At 33.0% G+C, this 10,720-nt stretch overlaps 1 protein-coding gene across 3 annotated transcripts; it reads left to right on the forward strand.

Moving 5' to 3' along the window:
* The first annotated feature begins 639 nt into the window (after window positions 1–639).
* Window positions 640–7,751, forward strand: LOC133533772 (ras-related protein Rab-3). 3 transcript variants are annotated; one of them, XM_061872816.1, is made up of 7 exons: window positions 640–843; window positions 956–1,120; window positions 3,351–3,457; window positions 4,114–4,231; window positions 5,440–5,558; window positions 6,100–6,271; window positions 6,563–7,751. In XM_061872816.1, the coding sequence occupies exons 3-7, from the start codon at window positions 3,351–3,353 to the stop codon at window positions 6,707–6,709; spliced, it is 663 nt and encodes a 220-aa protein (XP_061728800.1). In that variant the 5' UTR covers window positions 640–843; window positions 956–1,120; the 3' UTR covers window positions 6,710–7,751. The 3 variants fall into 3 exon arrangements, with proteins under 3 accessions (XP_061728800.1, XP_061728801.1, XP_061728799.1); XM_061872817.1 differs by lacking the exon at window positions 956–1,120; XM_061872815.1 differs by lacking the exons at window positions 640–843; window positions 956–1,120 and adding an exon at window positions 2,805–2,825.
* The last annotated feature ends 2,969 nt before the right edge of the window (window positions 7,752–10,720 follow it).

Here is a 10,720-nt window from a genome sequence, read left to right on the forward strand (position 1 = left end):
TGAGTCAGGATCAATTTTCTCGTTTAAAAAAAGTGTTACCGACTTAATCAAACAACCTATCTAAATCTAAAAACAATCATATAGGTACTTAAGTAGATATCTGTAGGTCTGTAAATATTAATAGGTTTTAGCCAATTTCAAATTAATTTAATAAATCTAGTATGAAGTTACTCAAGTCTACCATGTAAATTTAGGTAAAACGGTAAATTTCCACCCACTCGAAGCGGATAATAAAATTTCCTTGAAATCAGGATTTCACCTTTGTAGATAAGTATGCAGATAAATCTAATAGCTGCCGCCTGCGAAGATGCCTGCTTCCAAAAATAGCCTCTCAGTGCCCCGTGAATTCCATACATCTTAAAATATAACAATATGTAATTATATTGCTGTCTCGACATGACGACAATTTTTTGGATTAATTGAACAATTGGTCGACCTGATAATGTTTATAAAGTTCTTGTTTTTCTTGTATCTACTAGCTGAATTGAATATTATTCTAAATAAAATAAATATAATAATTATCTAAGTGATTAAAGTGTATGTTTATAATAAATTGGTAAATTTTATCAAGGTGATTATGAAGCATTTGAATCCGGATTTGTTTGATGGGTAGTTTGACAGACTGCTCGGGCGGGCGCCGTGCGCGCGCAATAATCCGCCATCTTGAATTTTCTCCCCATGTCATAGGGAACTCGGCGGACGTAACAGCTGTGAGTGCGTCTCACTGCTTATTCCTAACTCTTTTTTTAAACATTTAATAGTTTGGACACAAACACACATTTATTATACAAAATAAAAATAAAACATTTCGCGAGCACCGCTTTAGCAAGTGTGTAAAAACAAGTGAGTTACGACATAAAATTATCAAGTTATCGATTTTATAATATTTCAATTCGCTGAATTTGTTAGTGCCGTGTTCAAGATTATAATTGTTGTAGTTACTTCATTATTGTAGAATATTTTATAAAGTGAGGAGAGTGGGACGAGGCGGGAAATCAATAAGCCGTTGGAGATACGTCGGGTGGTGCGAAAGTTACAGCTGCGGATTACTGTTACACTAAGTCGTTCACAGTGAAATAAAAAATAGTAATATTACCTTTTACTGCAGAACTAATACAAGGTTTGTAATGACGGTCTGGAGCATCTTAAATATGTTTTTTAAATGTAGGATTTTTTCAGACTGAAGTTTAAAGTAAAATGTGTTGAAATATACAAAATATTATTTATATAAGGCATGAGATTTTTTTATATAATAAATCATGGTAATTATTTCAATTATATACTTATATTGAGCGGGCTTATTTCTGGGTACGTACATGATAAGCATAAACGTATTTTTGCTGACTTTAGAATAATAACTATAAATAAATACCTACGTAAAATGAATCAAGTGAACGAAGCAAGCTTACTACGAGTAATTAAACTTAGTTATTATTACTGACGTCAGAAATAATGACTGCGCGCTGTCTGAGATATTTACATAAAATACAGACAAATTAAAAAGTCTTTCATTCTATTTATAGAAAACGCCAGGGCTAATTGTGACTCGTTCCTAATTTACATCTTGAACGGAACTATTAATTATCATATACAAGTTACGATGACTGACTCAGTTTACTTAGACAAAGATAAGCAACGAATAGCCTAAAATATTGAATATAACGCCTTACAATTGGACACAATTAATATTCTTCGATAGTTGCAAAGGTTTGAAAAGTAGGCTGCAAGAAAAGTTTTTTTTTAAATACAATCGCTAAGTTGCCGAAAATTCGTTTTTAACTATATTAAGCAAAGAAGTACCAAGTGGAAGCTAGCACATTCTAAAAAATGACTGCCTTGTTTTTATCAATAATTATCATATATAATTAAATACGATATGATTCCGACCTTTGTTAAATAAACTTATAATATTTATTTTATATTTTATTTTTAGTTAATAATCTCCTATTTTATTAAGTCTTACAATCACCTACCTTATTTTTTTTTATTAAACTAACATTTTTTTTATAGAACATTATTACACAAATTGACTAAGTCCCACAGTAAGCTCAATAAGGCTTGTGTTGAGGGTACTTAGGCGACGATATATATAATATATAAATATTTATAAATACTTAAATACATAGAAAACGCCCATGACTCAGGAACAAATATCCATGCTCATCACACGAATAAATGCCCTGACCAGGATTTGAACCCGGAACCATCGGCTTCGTAGGCAGGGTCACTATCCACTAGGCCAAACTGGTCGTCAAAGATTATTTATAGGTAAATGAAAAAAAAAAATGGATTTAACAGTTTAGAAACATATTTGATCTCATATTAGTTAATATCTTTTCATTACCTCTTTAAGTTATAAAGATTATTTTTGTTATATACCTACGCAAAAAAAAAAATACTTACAGTTAGTGAGACATTCTGTTTACGCCAAAATAAATTGCGCCCATATCGCAAAGGATGTGACGACACTTTTATTATCTGCGATTCTGGCAAAGGTATTTCATTCTCACTTATATCGAGTACACGTTTAGACTAATCTAGTCTTTGTGCACAGGTCGTAGAAATATTTTTTCTACAACGTTTTTTAGAGACAAGGCGTTTTGTTAGTGTCAAACAAATGTTCCGCCGATGTGGGCTTATTTGAATGTTAATGCTACGGCTAATAAAGTTGCGTTTTACTTAATGATGCCTTTGTATAGGCATGGGTAACGGGTTATGTTCTGAACTTGTGTTTAGTAGGACATAAACAGTTGAAGTGGTGGTACAATTTATCATTCGGTACAATGTATGCAAAAATTATTGACGAGCACGAGATTGTTGGAGAGGTGTTAACCTTTTGACATTTGTATTGTTTTTTTTTGTAAAATGTGTTATCGATCGATAGGTTTTTAACAATCGACCTTATTCGTCAATGAATCATGACGGTTGTCTGCTAACACTAAACTTCAAATGTTAAGTAAAACCTCATGTGAATAAAGTAGTGCAGTATTAGGATAAAATTCAAATTCAAAGTGTTTGCTAATGAAAAAAAAAAAAAAAATAATTAATTCTAACCTAAGAATCCATTTGTAACTTAAAACATGTACTAATAACATTAAACATAAATAGATTAAATAATATAACTGAATTAAACACAATTATTATGCATTATTATAGACTTTACACAATTATATACGAGAGCAGCTTTTTCATGTACCTATCTCAAAAACAAACAAATAATAATTAATTTAGCTTGAGGTTTAAAATTGCGAAAAGTAGTGCCAGAATAATAAATATTCTATATACAATCTACTAAGCATAAAATTGTTACTTAAACAACTGCCGTGTTCTATAGAGGTTTTTTTTTTCAGATGGCTGGTGGTGGAGACCCGAAATGGCAGAAAGATGCGTCGGATCAGAATTTCGACTACATGTTCAAACTCCTCATCATTGGCAACAGTTCTGTAGGAAAAACCAGGTAAGACGAATCTTAAACTAACACGAACCCAATTAGACTAAATTATAAGTACACATCCAAAGCATGTTTAACAGATACACCTACTCATATCAAGTAGGTACTCTTACCTATTACTACATATGTATAACTAGGTAAAACTGCTCTAAGTTACGCTTTGTGTTACCAAATACACAGATAAATATACCTGCGGGGTAAGTGTGGCTTGCCTTCACATTGGGGCCTGTTTACACATTGATAAGTATTTATTACCAGTTCATAAATTTGCCACTAAATAGAAGTAGCAAGTAGCGTATGTATGAAGTCGCAATAACTAATCAATGTGCAAGCAGGTCCCGATTTGTCGGCCAGCCCGTATGCTACGGCTCAATTTGAACAATGCTGATAAGTACAACTATAAAGTGACATTTGTTCAACCAAAAACGTCACTGTTCACACTGACAGATCGATATCGTGTCGCTGTGACATATTTTAAGCGTTGTTGAAATTGGGCCACTACTCGTAGTTATTGACCTTATATTATACACCAATTAGGATTACCCCACCAATTATTTGTCTGTCAATCATCTAAATACAGCATATACTGTAAAACATAAGTTATTATAAATTGTAGTTCCCACGATTTTTAATGGCTGCATTTTGTATTTAACTTTTTTCAGTTTTCTATTCCGTTACGCGGATGACTCGTTCACATCAGCATTCGTATCGACGGTGGGGATCGATTTCAAGGTGAAGACGGTCTTTCGCCACGACAAACGCGTTAAACTTCAGATATGGGTGAGTTGCGACTAGGAAATAAATCAATAGCAGATTGTTAATCAAAGTATAAAAGGCTTCCATTTCTGTCAAGATAATTTGGCGCTCGATCAAGTTAAAGACTAAATACTTTTCATTTGGAATACGAGGAAAGTAAAATTACGTAACATGACTAAGTACTAATTGAGGTAACATTCATTAGAAAATTGTTAGTAAAAGGATTATTTTGGAATCGGCAGTTAAATATCAAAGAACCCTTTCAAAGCACGAGAAATGAAATTTATTTTTAATAAATTATTTTGGTTGTGTAAGTCACACTTCTATACCTAAATTATTAAATAATGTTAGAATGCATCTAGCTAGTCTTAAAAAGCTTGCATATATTAGAAAAACTAAGACGGGTAGGTACTGCCGTGACTGTGTGGTCCAAAGGAGCCACGTAACCTTGGAAGATATAACTCACGTAACCTTAAGACATCGGTTCTATATTGGGCTCGGACAATAAAGGCTTTCACTTTTTCTTCGCGTGTATTTATCGTACAGAACACATAAAGATACAAATATGGAAAACGATAGGCAGTACAATAGCGAATTTATCTTTAAGATGTCTCTTCAAGTTACATATATTTCAGTTTCAGACTCGTATTGTAAACCATCGATACAGTTGACTGACCTTTCGTAATTCTCATTGTCATGAGGTTATTAGGTCTACCAACTGATCATTTTTTTAAATTTATCTGACAAGAATAAAAATATAGTAGAAATTGATCAATTAAATGTGTTGTTGTTAGTTATGTAACTATGGTTTAGTAAACATCTGTAATACCATGGTTGCAACGAATAAATGAAATGAAATGAAACATATAAGCACTCCAATGATTAAGAAACTATAAGCTTAAGTTATCTGAAGCAACTAAGCAAAGTGTTCAAAATAATCAGCATAAATGATGATCCTATTGGTGTGTTTAGATCATTTTGAATATCAAGACCGCTTAGCTGAATCTACAGCAGACTACATAACAAAAGGAAATAACTTATTAATTCGTTATAGCCAAAGATTGTAACTGTACCCATAAAAAATGATACTAATTTAAATAATAAAATTCCGGGACAACACGAGGAAGAAGATGTAATAATGATATATCAATATGAAAATTTTAAAAAATTCAATTCAGAATGTATTTTAATTTTTAATTAACAAGTAATAAATTTCATCAATATTCTTCCAGGATACTGCAGGACAAGAGCGTTACCGAACTATTACAACGGCATACTATCGAGGAGCCATGGGTTTTATCCTCATGTACGATATTACCAATGAGGAAAGTTTCAACAGTGTGCAAGATTGGTGAGTCACGTTTTACAAGTATGACTTTTATCAACCCGGGATTCAGATTACACATTAATTAATCTTGCTTACGAGTTTCCGTTTTTTTTTTTATAAATACATAATAATGGTATCGATCTCAAAGATATTTAAATAATATAGCATTTTATAACACCGCTTGACTACGAGTATTATGGATCATCATAAAAAAGGCCTTTTCCGATTTTTGTACTGATATTTTAAATCAGATTTTTACGTCATACTTGAGGCCTGGGAAGCCGAGGGCTTTTACTTTAGTCATGAAGTACCCAAGTACTTACCTAATTACTGGCAAATTATAGACAGCTTGTCAGGATGTCGTAGACCAATTCTGATCAGTGCAGTTATGTATATTTTGATATGATTATATCTTTCGTTTCTGGTCAAGAAGAGCACAGATATTATTACTTAGGAAGAAAGACCATTAACTGATTTGACTTAGACTTAGGTACACATTTCTTTCATGAATTAATTTCGATGTTCAGGTATATCTGGTTATTTACAAACTTTATTATATTTTCAGGGTGACGCAAATAAAGACGTATTCATGGGACAATGCGCAAGTGATCCTGGTGGGTAACAAGTGCGACATGGAAGAGGAGCGTGTGGTGAGCGCCGAGCGCGGGCGGCAGTTAGCTGAGCAACTAGGCGTCGAGTTCTACGAGACCAGTGCTAAGGAGAACATCAATGTTAAGGTACCCTTCAGTTTTATTTCTTCGTTTTTATGGTTTTATTCTTAGAACCTGTAATTTTTTATTTATGATAATTACGACCATTTGCATTTTGCTCTACATGCAGCCCGGTTCTTTAAATAATGGACGTCCAGTTAGAGGCTACATGAAGAGCCCTCTTGATTGTGTCGCTTATTAGTTTATTCGTGCACATGATTTTAACGTTTTCCAGATGTACATCATTATTATCATTATAATGCCATGTTTTTTTTTTTTTTGGATAATATTGTTTTAATCACAAAATTACTTCACCAGTCTGTGTTCGAGCGCCTGGTGGACATAATCTGTGACAAAATGTCAGAGAGCTTGGACTCTGAGCCGGCCATGCTTGCCGGAGGAGCCCGTGGCCAGCGCCTCACGGAGCAGCCTCAAGGGAACACGAACAGCAACTGTAACTGTTAATGTACTGTCAATTTTAACTGGGCTACGGCTTGTGAAGGAGCTGTTGAATCTGTAGCGTTTAGCACTCGTGGTAGACGCGGTGACGCGGTCGTAAAACTAATACGTCAATATAATATCATCTTGCACAAAATCCAATTTGTATTGAACCGATACATTAACGAGGTGTCTGGCGACCGCTTAGTCGTTTGCCTGTTAAAGCGAATATTTATTCTGACGGCATCTAGAAGTTATCGATCAGAATGTAACTCTCACGACCTTGGTCAGGCAATAGGACCAATGAATCACTCGTTAGTTTTGTTTCATATCGTTATAGCATTTTTTAGCACCGTTGATTCTGTAAACGCTTTTCGTATGTTACACATATTCTGCTACGAGTGCTTTGTCCGCTGAGTTGTTTAAAGCTGCCTCCAAAAAGTAAATCAATATTGAGGAGAGAATAAATAAAATATAGTAAATTTAATAATCAATGTTATACATTTCTGTAATTCCTAAATTGAAATAAATAACCCCCTTACAGTTCCATAAATATGTTGTTTTTAACCACATACGAGTACCATAGAAAAACACTTATTTGAACGAAAAATATTATTAATACAAATGTTAAACTTATGTGTATCTATATAATATTATTGATTATCTATATAGGTGTTAGGTAGCTATATCTATTGTGAGCTGGAGTAGGGATCTGATACTTCTTATAGCTAGTTGTTAACCGCCTGATGTTTCCCTTCAATTAGTTCTGCTCTCGTTGACTATGTCTCTTTATGTTTAGCTCGTATTAAATGTTGTGTATGGCGAAGTAACATTGTTTTTAAAGATATACAAATTACAACGAGAATAAAACAATTAGGGATTTGAAAAATGATTTATATTAACATCAATCACTATCAAATAAATCAACTGATAGCCTATCCGCTTGGAGCAATAAGCGTAACTCCGAAACAGGTGGCGGATTCATTGTACTATGGACAAATATTAAACCCAAAATTGTAACTTTCATTTAAGGTATTAGCAATTGTTAGTAAACATATATTAAAATTTTGCTGATGCTTATTTTTTCAACCAGTATTCAGTTGGAGCCATGAACATAGCTACTTTATTCAACAATCAAGTATATATAAGTAGCTAAATTAGTTGTTGACTTTGTTGTAGCTAAATTTTATTTTGGCCTGCTATCGAATCGTAATTCGGTACATACTGCTTGTACTTAGCGTTTCACTTTGTAAATACGTTAACCAGTGTATAAAATAATCTACTGTATAGTATTATACCTACGTACTATATAAATCTGTTTGTATTCTTGTTACTACGCTATGTTAATACTAAGTATAGGTGTTTATTTAACCACTGACGTTAGGATAAGGCATGTTTTATTTGTGTCCTTTATTTTCACTGCGTAAGTTAGAATCATACTAATTAAAACCGTCTATAACGACTGTTTATAAGAAATATAATATGTATTTTTCAAGGATTATAGAGTACAGATTTCAAATTACAAAATATGTAATCATTAACATTACAATTAGTGATTTATTGAACATTACAAAGCATATTGAACAACGCACTTTTTTTTTGCAGTTGCGGCATCATTTATGGTTGTTCGTCTAACATTAAGTTAGCTTTCCGTGTCTGTTTTATAACAAAGTTTTCTTATAATCAATGATCGGCTCCCGATAGCAATTTTTCGACGAAAGTATTACATGGATATGATTCTATTTAAATTTAATGCACAATAATATAAAAATGTATGCAGTTTCTTATTATCGAATTACAATTTTATCACGAATTTGTTAGAAGCTTGAATACAAACGATACAATGTCGGTTTACAATCTGTTGATGTAGAAATGTAATTCTCTTTATATAAATGAATACTCAATTTTAAAAGGGATCGATTAACAATTACATACAAAGAAAAAAATTAAATATGATAATTTACTATAGGTAACAAATTAAATTCAGTGCGTGTTTAACAATATACATGTATATATGGTTTTATTTTTGACATCACAGACTTATCCATATTAGTCACATGAAATGCTAACGGTCGCCGATCACTGCTTATAATGTACTTAACCATATTGTCGTTATGGGCGGACCCCACAGTATTGTGTAGGTATATGTATTCGGCGTGTTTCCTTCATGTGAAAATTACAACTAGGTGTATCTGTAGACGACATAGACAATACGATTTATATCAAGTTATGTTGAAACATGAGCACATTTATTTTTTTAGATACTAATTATGTATTGTTTAGATATTAATTAAGAATAAGTCATCAATTTTTTTGATGTGGTAAAACCGAACTATTAAAAATACGTACCTACTTCATTAGATGACTATATTGCAATTGCTTGAAGAAAAAAAAATATTTGTAAAAAATAAACACATATGACGTCGCCAAATTTATTAAAAGTACAATAGAGATTGTCTAAAGCAGAATTAAATTTATTAAAAACTATCATGAAATCTCATCTTATGATTCTTATGAATTATCAATAGATTAAAAAAAAAATGTAATAACAAAATCTGCCATCAGTTTGAAACACCAGCGGTAGCATCATGGTTGCTTTTTTATTGCTTGTCACTTTCGCATTTTCTTGTTAGAATGTGACAGGCATGGTGACAGATGATAAAAAAGCAACCGTGCTGCAGCTGCTGAGTTTTAGAAATATTGCTTAATCAATTACCTACCAATAAACTACGATGGGAAACATTATCAAAAAAGGTGCTCATGAGACCTAAGAAATCGTCATTTTAAAGGTCAATCGCTGGTGAGTTTACTTTGTTATGAAAAAACTACAGCTATTTCCACACGTTATTCATGCGTGGCGTGGCCGGTGGGAACGGGCTTAATATAACAGTAGACGTATCGTATCTAGCAGTGTGTGTGAGTCCTGTAGCAGGACGTGAGAGGCATATCGTAGTCACGGGCTTTAGTAGATTGTGTTGTTTAGCAAATAATAATTAAATTATCTCATTTTAACTATTTTAAGTATTATTTGCAGTATATAAACTTAATGAACGTTTTTCCTACGTTGTATCACACAAATTTTGGCTCGATAAGCTGCAGGAAAGAATTAAACTAGTAGTATTCATAATTGTAAGTTATATAATATTTGTTGTGTGTTAAAGGAATTATTTAAAGATACACCCGTGTAAAAGATTCACGAATATAATTATATAAATTATTAAATATTCAGATGTTTCTCTGATTATTTATTATTGTGTACAGGCATTTCATTATCCTTAAGAACATATTTTCGGCGAACAGTTCTTATATGGTAGATTGGTATGAACTTGAGGCCAAAACTCATAACGTATTCGTATTGATGAAATAGTAAGGGAAAGAAAAACATATATTACAGCTAACGACACACATCACATGCGTCCCCTTTATGTCTGTCTAGGCCTGCCATGACGCCGCACTCTGTTTTGGGATGTCAGATGTAACAAAACCAGTCCCTCTAACGCTTCCCTATCCTGATCATTTTATCATTTCCTATATAATGGATTATAAAGTTAACCTAGCATTTAATACAAGCACCTATCATATTTTTATGCCAATGAAAACACTGAGAGACATGTTCTAAGAAAAAACACTACAGTTAAGGTAAGGTGGTTTGGCATACCCCAAACAGACGGGGGCAATTTAGGTTTGATAATAGTTCAAAGGCAAATGAAAGTTACACTATTGTCAAACTTAAATTACCCCCGTCTGTCCGGGGTATGACATCACTGATTTCAAACCCAAAAAGTGTGTTTAGTCAGATAAAGACGATATAAACCAGAAATGTATCTCAGACTGATGTTACAATAACTAGGTCGCAAAGTGCGATCGATTGGGTCAAGGATGCTCTCAAATGAAGGTTGAAGTTCAGTCTACAATGAAAAGGAGAGAGGGTTTATGTCGCGTTAACATCCCCAGATAACAACTGCTACATCACTACCATTTTCTTTGTGAGAACTATAGAAAAAGCGGCCAAGTGCGAGTCGGACTCGCCCATGAAGG

The sequence above is a fragment of the Cydia pomonella genome, unplaced genomic scaffold (genome assembly GCF_033807575.1).
Source record: "Cydia pomonella isolate Wapato2018A unplaced genomic scaffold, ilCydPomo1 PGA_scaffold_203, whole genome shotgun sequence".
Lineage (NCBI taxonomy): Eukaryota > Metazoa > Arthropoda > Insecta > Lepidoptera > Tortricidae > Cydia > Cydia pomonella.